A 15195-nucleotide genomic window follows, 5' to 3' on the forward strand; every position below is an offset into this window, starting at 1 on the left:
TAGTCTGACCAAGGACTTTTTGAGTCTCATGCTCTGCCAGGGAGGAGGTGAAACTGGGAGGAATCAGAGACAGGACACCTGACCCAAACTAGCCAAAGAGGTATTCCATACCACAGCACGTCATGCCCAGGGAGGTAACTGGGAGTTACCCAGAAGGGCTAGTTCACTGCGGGGTTGGACAAGGTATCGGTCGGTGCTCGGTTGGGCGGGGTGGGGTGAGTTATTGGTCGGTGGGTGGTATCGTATTCTCCTCCCTCGTTACTTCCCTTATCATTATTATCATTGGCGGTAGCAGCAGTGATTTGTGTTATACCTTAGTTACTGGGCTGTTCTTATCTCAACCCGTGGGCGTTACATTCTTTCTGTTCTCCTCCTCATCCCTCCGGGAGCATGGGGAGGGCAGGAAGCGAGGTGGGGTGAGAGAGAGACTGCATGGCTCACTTGCCGACAGGGCTTAAACCACAACACTGCCATTTGCACCATCCTGTGCTGGGAAGTGGGGTCTACCATGAGGGCTCTGGAAAGCCTGAATCAACTGAACCCTGGTACAACGCACCCAACTTCTGTGCAAGCAGCTGATGTGATGGTGGGCTTGGAGAAGTGGGTCTGGAGAGAGCATCCTGGGCTCTGTTCTAAGGAGAAAAGGTTTGTTGTGTCCATTTGCTAATGTGAATTACATGTCCCTGGGTGGATATTCAACAGGTTAAATATTGAAATGCATCTGGAAAAAAGGACTGTGTATACAAGCTACAGTATCTCGTGTGATGTTTTTAATGTCCCTAATTTACATGCTGACAGCTTTGCCATTTCTAAACAATGTTATCATTTATCTTTCTGATGATTAATCAGCACAAGCTTCAAACACTGTTTATCACACTTTGATGCAGCAATCAAACCAGAAAGGCAAGGCATTATGGGAATGTCCTTTTTTCCCCCAAAACCTTACAGCATTTACAAAAAGATGCGCATTTTCCCCAACACCATTCTTAGAATTATTCACTCATTCACAATCAGTCATTGTATAAAAACATCATTCAGAAATAGGTTTTAAAATACACCGGCCTCCTTTGCATAGTATACAGAAAAATCGGCAAGAGTCAAGACACGTGATTTTGGAATGAGAACGTGAACTGATTCAGAGGTACGACGCTTCCCAGGAAGAAAGGTGCACTTCTCAAACATAGTCATCTGTAGCTCTCCTGAAGCTAATGAGCTTCTTTCTTGCAGGTCTGCCATCAATCCCCCCTTTTGCCGTACGCACAACGCTTTCATTAAGGTCAAACAAATCATATTGCGATTAGATTTACTCTGCGGTACTTGCATGTGGACGCCGACCAAAACGATCAGTCACAAAAATGAGTTACACAAAATACTCATAAGGGTCAGTGTTGGATCCATGTGGCATGTTCCATCCCCGGAACAACTCGATGGACCCTATTTGTTATTTCCAATTTCTGTCGGTATAATCGAGAAGCTGAATATACCCCTATCATTTTAAGGTCTTTTCCTCTGTAAGAAGACCTTGGGTTCTGCTCACTATAGAGTTAAAACGGCAGGCTGTGGGGGGATTAGCAGGCACTGGCTGCATCCTGTTGATTTCCAAACAAAACTTGGTGATTTAGTCATTTGGTTTCTTGTATACTGATATTTTTTTCACTTTAAAAATATGCTCCAGCAAATTCATCCAGCCTGGACCATTAAAGAGCAACAGGGAACTCTGAACAATAGGTGCTTGTTTTACAGCTACTGCAAATGCTTCGAAAGCACTAAATTGCCTTTTATGCTCAACAATCTAATAACAAAGACTGATTTTCTCCCTTTTTCTTCTCCCAATTGATTTGATGGCTCACTTGAGCTTTAAAAACACATTACATAAATCTTTATGGCTATTAGAGTCTTTTGTCAAGTTTAATTTGGTGTTTGGTTTCTTTTCTGCAGTGTAATCATTCACCCTTAAACGCAGTGTACCACATGCACACACATGGATCGTGCTTGACTCTGGATCCACAGGAATAGTAAGTCCTAGAGGTTTATTTTGCATGGGGAGGGACCTAAATCCTTCCAAAGACAGTTTGTCATGGAAAGCTCCTGGTTCAGAGGTATATCAGAACAAGCGCTGAGCACTCCCAAAGGCACCTCCGACAACAGCTCTATCCTTTCCTGCTATTTAACGTTGCTGTTATGACTTTGCTTGGGCTTGATAGCCCATGGTGGAAATATTAGCTAGGATTAACTGAGAGGGTGGGAGATCCATCAGTACAGACCTCTCTCCCTGCTGCAGGTTAGAGGGGAATGTGCTGCTCACCAGGCAGCAGTGGAGGGAGCAGTAAATGTTGAAAAGCCTTCAGGTACAACTAGGTACAAAACCCCACAACCCGAGCAGATGATATTATCTTCACCAGGAGGGGCAAGAGAGGCTGTTAATTACCAGGATTCCTCATCCTTCTTTCTCCTGACCCCTGTGTGTCCCGGTGACTTTTCACTGTCCTACTGGTTTTGAAGTGGAGGATTTCGATCACTCTTCCCTTTCCCAGCCCTCCCTGCTGCCGTGGTCCATGAGCAAAGCCTGGCCCTGGAGGCGTGCAGGGCCAGGCCTCACTTTGTGCAGAATGAAGAAAGAGAGGCTGAGAGAAGCAGGATGCTCTGGCTGCTCTCCCACCGATCACCTCTCTCAGCGTTATGGTCACTCAGCAAAGCGCTTGGCTCTTTGAAGAACAGCTTGGTGTAGACAGGGCTTGGCATTGTACGAAGTTGGGGCTGTGCTGATGAGGGAGCTGGAGATGAAGGAGTGAATCGGAAAGAACCCAGTTAAATGAGCAGAGGTCTGTCTCCACCCTGAGCTTCTCAGGGCTGGGGGCCAGGGTGAGCCTCCCAGACGCTGGGTTAAGGTGAGTTTGGTGCTCAGAGATCCCCACGTGCACCCACCAGAAATCTCGTGGGTTCTGCTGCTGTTGCCAGTGCTGTAAATCTGGAGTAGCAACACCGACTTCCCTGGCTGTGTTTGGAGCAGCACGGAACCTGGCTTCATGTTATAACCGCTGTAAAGGCAGGACGGGTCAGATTCACGCCTGGTGGAGCAGTGGGAGGCAGCACTCTATTAATGAAGCTATTATTCGAATGAAGAAGGAAAGAGAGGGGTGGCGCTGCTGGTGACACTGCGGCACTGCTGGGGGTCACAGTAAGGAGATCCGCACGGCCAGCAGGGCCAGCAGAGCCGGCAGTAGGGCACAGCTGCTGCGCGGGGCCAGCGGTGCCAAGGGGGCCGTGTTTCGGAGCATGCATTCCACCCTGGACCAGGAGCCATTGTTGGGCAGCGGCTGTATCCCTGCCAGGCTGCACATGATGTTGTAAACATCCACGGATCTGATGGGAGGTGCTCGGTAGTTGGATCGGAAATCTGCAGGGAAACAGGCGAAAGAGAGGAGTCGGCATCATACGGCTCGGGGCTCAGCTCCTGAAACGTGGGGCGCTGTGGAGCAAGGGCAGGCTGGGATGTGGCATGCTATACAATTTACATAGCCCAACAAAACCATTCTGAATGTTTATATGCGTTATTTTTACTTCTAGTCCAATTTTAGTCTAAAAACTTAGAACCTTAAAAAATTATTAATTACAGGAGCTACCTTTCTGCGTGCGCTTAGTAGATTTAATAGCCTGCAATAATTGCATTGTACATTCTGCTTTGCTTTTGCTCCGGCCTGCAGCTGTAGCCTGGTGCTCAGCAGTGTTTAAAGGGCCTGATAAAATGGAAACCAGGAGTTTTGTGTCTGCCCATCAGACAGGTGGGTGAGGGATGTGCCACCTTCCAGAAAGGGCTCTTTGCTAGTGAGTGTGAATCCACCAACAAAAGGAGGACAAATGTGTTTCAAATAGAATTAAAAATGCAGGCCAAAATTCAGGCAAATAGGGAAAGGGGATAAAGTTACCGTGCTGGGATGTCAGAGAGGGGCTGATCAAATCCCTTCACATCCCTCTGCCTTGTTTCTCTAGCTATAAAACAGACAGACACAGAGCTAGGAGCCTGCCTGTTATCCAGCCATAGTGGGGAAATCCTGCCATCTATTTGTAATTCTGGGGCATCGCAGAGTGCCACATCAGGGTCCTGACACGCCAGGAGCTGCAGGGATGCTGCGCCAGGGCCATGGGGCTGTGGGGGAGCAGGACATGGGGGATGGCGGCACCGTACCTGGCCCATACGCAAGGAAGAAGCCTCTCATGTCCATGAGCTCGTTGTCGTAGCCGTGCCAGCCGTTCTGCCAGGCCTCCTTCCTCCCCGTCCCGTTCTCCCAGAAGGGGAGCTTGTCCCTGCTCTGGGCAATAACAGCAGAGCCCAGTTAGTGCCTGTCTCCTGGGCTGTGTGGGGGTGCTGTGCGGTGCCATGCTGCGTCCCCATTTGCTGTACCACCCCACCAGGCCCCCCTGCTTTGTTGCCTCGGCCAGTAGTAGCCCATCTCCCAGCTGAGCAGGGAGGACAACTTTCTGCCTCTCACTGATCTGAAGTTCTGCTGTGAGCACGAAGTATCGCAGCCGTGTGTGATGTGTGAGCACCGTGGTGTCCCTCTCCCGCTGAATGCTAAGCATGGATCTGATGGTGTGCTGTTCTGCCCAACATGCCATTGGCAACATAGAAAAAAGAGCCGGTTTTGCTCCGTTTGGCTAGTCAGCCTGAACAATGCAATATCACCCCTGCTATATACTTTCTAATGATTATTACTTCTTCTCCCTGCTTGTTTTAGTATTAAAGCACCGAGGTTCCTTCCAGGGTACACAGGCTCAGTCACGTCTCCCTGGCATATACCACTCTGTTTTCTCTCCCTGCTCAGTGCATCCATGCTTTAATAATTTGTCATTGTAATTCTCATTCTTCCTTGCCCATATTGCACTTAACTCATCCTTTTAAATTCCTTCCTTAATTTCTTCTGCTTTGTATTAAGAACTCTTACCAGACTACCTACAGCAGTGCCCCCTCAGGAGCAGCAGTTCATAGGGGCTGCTCAAAATGCTGGACCAACCCTCTCTGTGAGTTTCTCTTGTCCCATGCTCCCTAGGGCTGGCAGCAGATGTGCCACTACAGATATCCCCAGAATTTAGACAAAAACATCAGCTGTCAGTTCATTAGACCCCTGGCATTAATTTCTCCAGTCACTAGAGAAAAGGAGCTCCAGTTCCCTAAGCAACCAGGTCTGAGCTTCACACTCCATCATGGAAGCACAGAAGATGCCCTAGCAGAGTCTTCCACATTCCCAGGTGTGGTACGAGTGGTGCTGCAGCCCCTGCAGATGGTGAACCAGATTGACCGGGGATCCTTTTCCTTTTGCAAACATTTATTTCGCCTGATTTTCATTTTCCTCCTCTTCCCAAGTGCAGGAGCACTGAGGACAGCAGTGATTATGGCTATGAGGTGTAGCTCTTCCAACTGTTTTCCAGTGGACCCCCTGGAGTATCCTCTGCATTTCTCTGTACGTAACCGTCAGCAGATGTACCAGATAATTAAACAGTACTAGCTGACAAATTAAATGTCTTTCCTTGTCCCCATCTATTTCACTGACAATACTCAGAGCAAGCCAAGGGGAAAACAGACTCCTTCCCCTCTTCCTACCATAGCACCTCCTTACGCTGCAGCTCTGCTTACTGTGGTTCCTGGGGACTAATTGTCACTGGGCTGCTCACCATCAGGCAACCTGTACAGCTTTTGTTAGCAACAGCTCCACACGAGCCAAGTCACCTCTAATTTGTGTGTTTCTTTGGCAGTACCACGACACTGCTGAAGCTACACCCCCCCCATGGTCCTGTCAGATGTCGTGGGCTCAGCTGCTCCTCCAGGGCTGTCAAGCACAGGAGGCAGTGTGCCTTCCCATCGCCCACCAAGACACCAGGAGATACCCGTTCACAGCTAGATGTGCAGTCACAGCCGCTGCCGTTACTTTTGCTGCCAGCTGGATGAGAAAAAACACAGTACTTTCTTTCGCAGCTGCAGCTGAAGCGGGAGCTCATGAAATGGAGCCGTTAGCAGCAGTAGCTTGAGGGAAAGGGCTCTGCAAGCATCTCAATGTTGCCCTTCTAGCCCATCAGGCTCTAGAAGCCTTATAGCAAACCCCACAAAGCCCTGAGGCTTCTTTGGGGCCAGGGCACTGGCAGCACTCTGACATGCTTGCTTTGGCAAGCCCGGTGGGACCAAGGACTCAACTTTGTGACATTTTGGGCTCAGCCCAAGCCTGGCCTAGCGTTGCCGCTCGAGGATGAAACACGCATGTTTGGGACTGCTGATAATAGACCTTGCATGGGCAAGTTTAGAAGCTGTACAGCAACTGTTCCCTACAGCTTGGGAAGTACACCGGGATGTATGCAGGGTGAGCACGCAGCCCGGGGGATTAAAGCCATTGTTGCGTGCAGGAGAGCAGCTGGGGGACATTCTGCTCATTGGGTGGGGACCTGTCACTCATGTGGAGCTACTGAGATGATGTTGGCAGACCAGCTTCCATACAGCTGGAGGGTCATGAAATCCCTCCTCATCCTGCTTTAACCAAAACGCAGATGGCTTTGCTCCTATGCTCCTTGCTGGAAAAGTCCCCAACCAAACATGGAGCTTTCAGACACATTCCTCCTCCTCCCCTCCCACCCCCTCAAATTCCCCCTTTTCAAACAGCTTATAGCTATCCACTAGCCAACAGAGAGTAAAACACCCTGTGAGCATGATAAGGAAGAGCTAAACATCCTCTCTGCAGTGGTTTGGGCAGAAAGTATAACAGAAGGCTCAATTATTGCTTTAAAAACATGACAGGAAACTTTCATTTTCACATCCCATTCACAGATAATGAAAACGTACCGAGGAGAAGGAAAATCTGACAGCATTAATGAGAGGACATCCTCGAAAATCAGAAACAATGGGAAGGAATGGGCAGAGAGACAGAAATAATTACCACGGCAGCAGTGTTTGCTGCACTGTTATTAAGGTTTGTCAGAGTTTCAATGATATTTTTTGAAGTGCCTTTCTTTTTTTCCACAGGATCTGTAAAAATGTTCCGCGTGGAGTTTGATACAAAAGGGTCGAGTTGCAATTTCTTAAAGTTGTTTTGGCAAAAACGTTCCGGATTCCTGCTTCAGGTGCCTGAATCTGAGCTCCAGCTTTTATACGTATCTTTTCTTTTTAACCAGAAATGGGTTTTAACCAGAAATGTACTCAAAAGCAATCGGGGTTTTTTAGAGGTGCATTTGTATTCAGCTGTAGGAATTATTATCCTAAAGCCAGGTTAGATAGATAGTGAGAAATGTGGTGGTGTCATTCATCTTGAGCAAGGCCTGGGGAGCAGTAGCTCTGAGGGTCACGAGAGAAGATGCTCAACTGAGTTACAGTGATCTGCAAAGCAGTGACTACACTGAGACAGTGTAAAAACCCAGGACTCCTTGGTTCTGTCACCACCTTACTGACTTCATGTACGGCCTTGGGCAAATCACTCAGTACTGCTGCTCACTTTACCCACTTGGAAGCTATGTAAGCTGCCCCACCTCTGAGCTGTCTGAGATGCTGCTAATAGCTGTAGCGTGGAGATGATCAGTGGTGATACAAGGGCAAAATAATAATGACAATAATTATAGTAACAGCATAAGTTGTTATGAAAAATCTCTTCTTGTGTGCTTAGCAAGCTACCAGATTGCAGTGTGTGCACTGAGCATCTCTGAGGAGTAAATCCGCAGTCTGACCCTTTTGAGACTGGAGGACACAGGAGAAATGAGGTATTTTTAGGACAGGGTCTGGTGGGTGGGAAGACAGGCAGAAGCAGATGTTGCCACAAAGTACAGCTGAACAGAAAGACAGCAAGGTCTTGAAATGGAAACACCCTTTTTCTGTCTAAGGTAAAGGCAGGTGGGCAGGGGGAAGAGAAGTAAAGCAATGAAACTGGAATGGGAAACAAACAAACTCCTCCTGTTTCATGACAACGCAGAAGAAAGAACCACCTTGACTGGTGAAAGAACCTTGAAAGAACCTACCATCAGCATAGCTGCTGTGCCTTTAGGCTCTTGCAAGCACACTGCAATATTTGGTATCAGTTTTGTAGTCAGCCCAAGTGAAGGATATAAGACTTGGAACTGTTACGTTTTTCTGGTTGTTTTCTTATATATTGCACCTTTCCACATTCATGTAGAAGTATTTTGCTTCTCTATTTTACCTCTACTATGAACCATCCCTTCTCAGCCACGAGAGTCAGAGGAGACACAAATTTTCCTTTTTTGTAGAAAAACCGGTCTGGAATATCCTGTACGTTATAAACGCTCATGTGTTCCACACCTTTCAACTTCTGATATATCTGCAAAGAAAACAAATGTTAGGACACCTCATGGCTGCAAAGAGCATACGTACACCTGTGGGTACCTGGAAACACCTAAATTTGTAAAATGGCTGAGCCCCTTTAATGGCACATTCAAACTGGGGCTCTTCTGATCCAAAGATGATGACTGTGCAAAACCTGTAACTGTGGTTTAGCAGGTTCTCAAAACTTGGATCATAAACACATAGGAATGCATGAATTCACGTATTACATGCATTTGTAATACATGCACTCAATGAACATATGCATCTGAGTGTATCAACCTACAGAGATAGACCAGTAGAAACCAGACCATCACAGCAGACAGTAAGCTAAGTGGTGAAACATGCCCAAAAGCACTATGTGGACTGGGCACAGATGCAGAAAAGGGATGTTGCCTTTGGCCTCTGCCACCTGTTCTCCCTTTGTGCTTTTGAGCAAGCAACTAATGTTATCTCGCCTGTGTTTCTTACACTTACCCAGTCAGTCCCTATCACAGTTATATAGTGCTTAGTTACCTGCTTCATAAGGATGCTGTGAGGTTAATCAGCCAATGCCTGTGGCTTTGAAGCTGGACAATGCCCTACAAGTGGTTTATTAATATTAATCACACTGTCATGAATACAATCACACAAATGTGGACAAATTACTCAGAAAAATATTTTCAGTGCCTAAAGAAGATGTTCATATGCCATAAAGAAGGCCATTATTGGAGTCCCCAGAATGTACGTTGCTTTTTTTCAAAAATATATAGAATCTTCAGGAATAAATAGCTCAATTTTGCAAAGAATGAAAGGTTCTTCACTAGCTTTTTAGCTATTACCACTTGTGTTTATATGTGTGCAAGAGATTTGCATTGATATGTAGTTGCCACAAGGATGGCACCAGGGTGTGATGGTGCCACTCAGCCAGACCCTCCCACCATGACCTGGACTGGAGAGTGGTCCTCACCAGTACCTCGTGTGCTTCAAAATGGGGTGACTCTTAAAGGTAGTAACCTCTATGTTATGATACTATCTAATTCCTAAAAATGTATATTTAAAGTAAATTAAGAATAGAGGAATCTGGCTATTGGGAAACAGAAAATCAATTTTGCTATAAAAAAGCAACACTCCATTAAGAAACCCTAAAAAGAAATTAAGGAAGAAAACAAAACCGTGGTGCGAGGCACTGTACTTTATTCTCCTCAGGGATATTATGCTGTTTAATGAGAGAGAAGCATGTACTTAAGAGCTTTGTCAGAAGAGACCCCATGTCTGCATGAAGTTGCAACTTGTAGCTGCCCTTCCTAGGACGTCTGGTGTACAAAAGCAGGGATCTCTTGAGTTCAGGCTGAGGAGAGCACGTGTAAATGCTGCAGTCCCTTACAGGAGCACTGACTGAATTGCTTACACAGACCTCTAAGCCAGCTTTCAATTCTGGCACTAACTTGAAATGTTCAGAATATCGCAGCTACACAATTCCTGCAGAGCCTGTTTGGGAGCAAAACGTAGCAAGTGTTCTCTACAAATACTGCATAAGCTGCAATAGACTGGACCTGGCTAAAACATACTACAGAAAACAAAGTTATTCACCTGGAGCTTGCGCTGCCCGTTTTGTACATCCACTCATCCATATTCTGAGGACAGCAGCAGGGACTTCTCAAGCACTGGTTTCTGGTTAAAGTATGAAGTGCTAGTCTATTGGTTACAGATGCTGCATGTTCATTCTTTTGAAGTGGTTTCCCAATTTTTTTCTGTATTGTTTTAATTCATCCCTCAAAATCCTGCAGTTCCGGCCTTGGGCTTTTACGGTTGATGCAATCCAACACACTTATTCATCAAAATTCTTCAAAGGAGAATATTGTAAAGAATTATTTTTTGTAATTCCAGACTAATGGAGTTGATTCCTCAAACTCTGTGGGAGTTTACTGGAATGTGAATGCCAGGCCTGCTCCTGATTGTTTGGAAATCCCAGCTGGAGTGTCAATAAATCATAGAATCGTAGAATCAACTAATATATATTTAAGAAATCCTGAAAATGGATTCTGAACTAGAATCTTTTAGCTTTTTATCAGCAGTACATAGCGGTGGGCTTTGAAAACAGCTGTCTGCGCCAAATAATGGTGAAAGTTCAAGCTTTCCAATTTGCCTCGTGTGACTTCCCTTCAGAAACCAGCGTCACAAGAGTGTCACAGGACCTAAGTCTGACTCCCAGTAAGAGCCTCAGGCTGGTTTTTACACACATCTCTGGGAGCAGGCCTTGTGAGCAAACAAAAGAGACAAATGTCATAAAAATCAAGGAAACACAAAACTGAGTAAATCCAAATAGGTTGCACTCACCTCCGCGTGCTTCTCTGGAGCTGGCCAGAGGCTCACAACAGGACCTCTGTCCTTCATTTGTATGGTATCACTCATATTGATATAGTTTTTCAGCTCAATCACTTTGTCCACCCAGGAGATGTCTGTCATCCCGTGATCAGAGAAGAGGAGGACATTGACGTCATTCTGAAGGCCCTTGCTCTGTGAAGTGAGTGCATGACAGCCATTAAGGACAGGTTAGAGCTTCACACTGTCTGTGCTCGCTGGAAAATCTTAATCCGCATTTGACCCCTCTGATTTAAGGGAAGTTGGCCAGAAGGAGCATGGCTGCAAATGCCCTGCAATGTGCTTTGCTACCATCCACACTGGTGGACATTGACTCTCATTTGCTGCCCTGAAAGAGTCCGAGAGGTTAGTGCCAAAGAGAGATTTTCCAAAGTAAATCCATGCCCCTGCTAAATAACCAAGTCCTACATCCCAGTCCCACAAACTAGTCGTCCCAATTGGTCCTAGACAGGATTTTACCCAACTGTTCTTCATATGTAGGCCAAAACAGCTGAGGAAGAGCAACTTCATTATGGTGCTACCTGTGGCTGGAGTGTTCCTCTCTTCTCCTCCCAAGCACAAGCACTTAGCATCAGAGTTTTTAGAATTTGGTGAAATTTAAAATACGTATTCCTCTCCTCACTGGAACTCCTAAAGAACTCCAGTCATTGTCAGAAGAATTCACAGAACTGACATTTGACCAAAAGCTTGGCGTCCTCCTTTTCTCACTGCAGTATCATTTAGATAATATTCTTTAAAACAAAGTTTAAAGTACAGAGTTCTGAACAGTCCATAAAAACGGCTATAAAAGTTAATTGTGTGATTCCACAACCTTAGGAAGCAAGCAGCTTTGTTTTGTTTGCCTACTATTAAAGCCCAGCCAGCAACACAAGTTATAAACAGAGCAACATCTCTATTGGTTTACGGCTTCCTGAGGCTATCGGTATAATAATCCTTTAGGAGGATTATAACAGCATCGATGAAAATAAAATTAGGGGAATGGTGCCTTGACATCCACATCTCTTTGGTAGCCTCTCTTTCTCAGGAATTAAAAGTTTACAGCCAACAAACCCAATTAACAGGCAGTAACTAAGCTCTTGGCCATGCCAGAAAGAGCAGGTTTAAAAGCCTTTTCCAGACTCAGCCGGGAGCTGGGTTTTTGGACGCCACTCACCTTGATGAGCGTGATCATGTTGCTCAAGGCTTTGTCCACCTCCTTCAAAGCATTCTTACGCTGCTGGGATGAAGGACCATAGTGGTGGCCTTCCACGTCGATACGCTCATAGTACACTGCGGCCATCTCTGCACTGCCATTGCTGGAGGTGGGAGGGAGGAGAAGGAGTGAGAGGCTGACACACATGGATTGCTCCTGGCTGCCAACCTTGTTGTCCTCAGCATGCACAGAGCTACAAAACCTCATTTTCTTCTTCCAGCCTGTGCTTTCCTACCTGATGTGGCATGGCTGGGCTCATTATTCCTCATAGCAGGAGACCTCATAGCAGCCTTCCAGTATCTCAAGGAGGCCTACAGGGATGCTGCAGAGGGATTCTTCATCAGGGAGTGTAGTAATAGGACAAGGGGTAACGGGTTCAAACTTCAACAGGGCAGAGTCAAGTAGGCTATAAGGAAGTTCTTTACTGTGAGGGTGGTGAGGCCCTGGCACAGGTTGCCCATAGAAGCTGTGGCTGCCCCATCCTTTGAAGTGTTCAAGGCCAGGTTGGATGGGGCTTTGAGCAACCCGGTCTAACGGAAGGTGTCCCTGCCTGTGGCAGGGGGTTGGAGCTCGATGAGCTTTAAGGTCCCTTCCAACCCAAACCATTCTATGATTCTGTTCATGCCCAGAGTCTCCTGAGTTTGCCTGAGATCCCATCAGAGTTTCCAGGTACAGACTGTCATGTACAGCTACAGGCTGGCCTGGCAGCCCTCTACTGCCTCTTTGAATAAAGAAGGAAGCTTTTCCTTTAAGGACAAAGAAGGACACAGAAGAAATACTGATTTCTGTGCTGAATGCCCTTATTAAAAGGATTGTAGGGATTACCAGTCAAATGTGCCTTAATTAAAGTTTGGCACTTCTGGCTTTCTCCTGTGTGAGGTCTTCCAAACCACCAAGGTCAACTCAGGACGAGCTTTTCCATGACCTTGCCAAGTGGTATGAACTGGGGAGAAATTTTTGGTGGTGTTTTTATTATTAAGGGAAACTTAATTACTATTAAGGGAAGCTCAGGTAATCTCAGAGCTGCACAAATTTAGCTGATCACACGTTTCTGCACTGAATGCCTTCAGCCTCATTAGTGTGGATAGTGCATACATCAGGGCTTAATTACATTTTCATGTCCACTTTATGGTTCACTGTAAACCTCCCTGAGAGCAGTTGTGTGGGTAAAATCACAAATCTACACTCACGAAGCTCAAACACAATCTTCTTCTACTGTTATTAAGATATGACAGGGTGTGCCATCCACAATACATGCCTTCATCCAGATCAAGACCCCTACAAAAAGACTTTGTGTGATGTCCTGACAGGTCCGGATTCTCTGATTAATGTGGTGTAATGAGTGAGACAGAAGAGAAAATATCAGAGGTGGGGGCCTTAAGGCATGAATTAGGGTCTGTCATTTGCATTTGTAAGTTTGCTGAAGGCCTCAGAGGAGCAGCCCTGTAGGAAGCTGAAGGTCTCTGCTGTGGTGGGAATTTCTCCACTGCTGGCTCTGCAGAACAGTGTTCTATCTCACTCTTCCTGAGCTTAAAGTCATTCGAATGAAGCAGTCCTTCCCTGCCCCCAGTTTCATGTAAGCATTACTTTCCATCTGTATTAGGCATAAATTGACTGCTAAGATTTAACCCTGTAATTCCTACATTGCATACACACTCACTGAACCTATTGAAATAGTTTTCTTCTGCAGAAGACAGTGCCTGTATTAATTAGTTACTTAGACTGCTTTGTGTATTCTCACCTGTAACTGACCATTTCAGTCAAGACAGAAGCTAAGAAGGATTTTACTGCATAAAACAAACGGTCTTATTTAGGCTGCAGTGAGATTTTGCAGTGAGGGCTCAGTACTGTAAGGCTGAATGTTCAGCTTTGCACATGACTTCAGTGGGAGAAGCTGTAATTATGGGGCATGTTTAGGAGTTTGCAGGATTGCGTACAGCACATCCAGAGCTTGTAAGGTTGGCTTTGATTTTGTTTCTGTGTTTTACCTGTTTTCCTAAGAAAACTGGGTATCTCTGATCATGGCTTGCATGGGAGAAGTAATCTCTTTCTAACTGTGTGCTAGTCCTGTCTTCTCCAATCATCAGTACTTGCAGCAGAAATGGCTAAGGAAAGCTTGCTGAAGAAAGCTGGACAGCATCAATGGCAATACTAAAAAGGGTGTTATATTTTATCAACACACTTTGCAAGTACCACACAAACTTCATTAACACCTGTCCAGAAAGACAGGTAGACTACAACAGCCCTTAAATTAAAGTTATGAAGAGATAAGGGAGGCTTTAGTTTTAATTGCTAGAATGGGTGCTTGACTTAGTTTTGTATATTTTTTGTCCGCATAATGGTCTCAAAGCATCTGTTTGAAGAGACTGGAGAATATTCCTGAAGGATGGTTCCCTTTGGTTGCAAGAGTAGCTCCATAGCCTGAGGAGTTGGGTACTCCTGCTCTTGCAGGGGGTGTTGGTAGAACTCCCTTTGACCTTGGTGAAGGTAAGATGGGCCAGGACTTTCCTGTAACCGAACTCAGGTTAACCCCTAGGCCATCAAGGTACAAGTAGTCTCTCTACCCTGAAGTCCCTGTAAGGTTTGCATGGTGGGAACATAAATGCAGTTCATTAACTACAAATACCTGCTATGAGCAAGGCGCTGCTCCAGGCGACAGACTGCCCTTGCCGCTCCAGGCGACAGACTGCCCTTGCCACAGGCTGTTTTCTCGCATAGAGCTAGTGCCAGCCTCAGCCTAATGAGCTTTTTCAATTAGCTGGGGTGTGGAAAGGAAACACGCTGCATTTGCCAGACTTTGAACAGCTTTAAGTGTCAGAAGGTCTTGCAAAAGATGTAAATGACAGTAAAATGCAGCTCAAGGTTCTTATACCCAGAGATGCTAACTCCTGCTAAATGAATACGACTACAGTAAGGGTGTTTCAGAAGCTTTTCTTATGGGCTGGCACAGCAGCATTGACAATAGTCTGCTAAATTTTTAAGGACTAAACAAAGAGGATGAATGAGAGAAAGGAAAAGGAAAACCTACCTGATCTTTATTCGGTTCATTCTCTGCCCTCCTTTCTTATTGTATATCCCTGAAGTATTTACACCTTCAAATGATTATTCAAGAAATTCAAGAGGGATGGTGTGTAAATGGGTACCAGAGACCTGACCTCCCGCAGGTCCAGGACAATCTGTAGGGCCTGGGCTGTTCAGCAGGCTGTAGCTGGTGTTTAAGGCAGACATCATGGTGGCAGAGATTTGCTCTTCTCTTGAATCACCAGGTTTGACCTCTTCTGAGCTGCCCCACTGGCACTGTTGTGTCCCTGCCCTTTTCCTCTTTTTGCAT

At 46.0% G+C, this 15195-nt stretch overlaps 1 protein-coding gene across 1 annotated transcript in view; it reads right to left on the minus strand.

Moving 5' to 3' along the window:
• Positions 1–755: 755 nt before the first annotated feature.
• The window catches only part of ENPP6 (ectonucleotide pyrophosphatase/phosphodiesterase 6), a 34274-nt gene continuing 19834 nt past the window's right edge, over positions 756–15195 (minus strand). Inside the window, exons 4-8 of the mRNA XM_065695384.1 lie at positions 11826–11967; positions 10628–10807; positions 8169–8306; positions 4187–4310; positions 756–3397 (exon numbers count right to left, since the gene is read on the minus strand). Coding sequence (XP_065551456.1) covers positions 3174–3397; positions 4187–4310; positions 8169–8306; positions 10628–10807; positions 11826–11967 — 808 coding nt within the window. The 3' untranslated portion in view covers positions 756–3173. The remainder of the gene's footprint in view (positions 3398–4186; positions 4311–8168; positions 8307–10627; positions 10808–11825; positions 11968–15195) is intronic.

This window comes from Lathamus discolor, chromosome 1, assembly GCF_037157495.1.
Source record: "Lathamus discolor isolate bLatDis1 chromosome 1, bLatDis1.hap1, whole genome shotgun sequence".
NCBI classification, from domain to species: domain Eukaryota; kingdom Metazoa; phylum Chordata; class Aves; order Psittaciformes; family Psittacidae; genus Lathamus; species Lathamus discolor.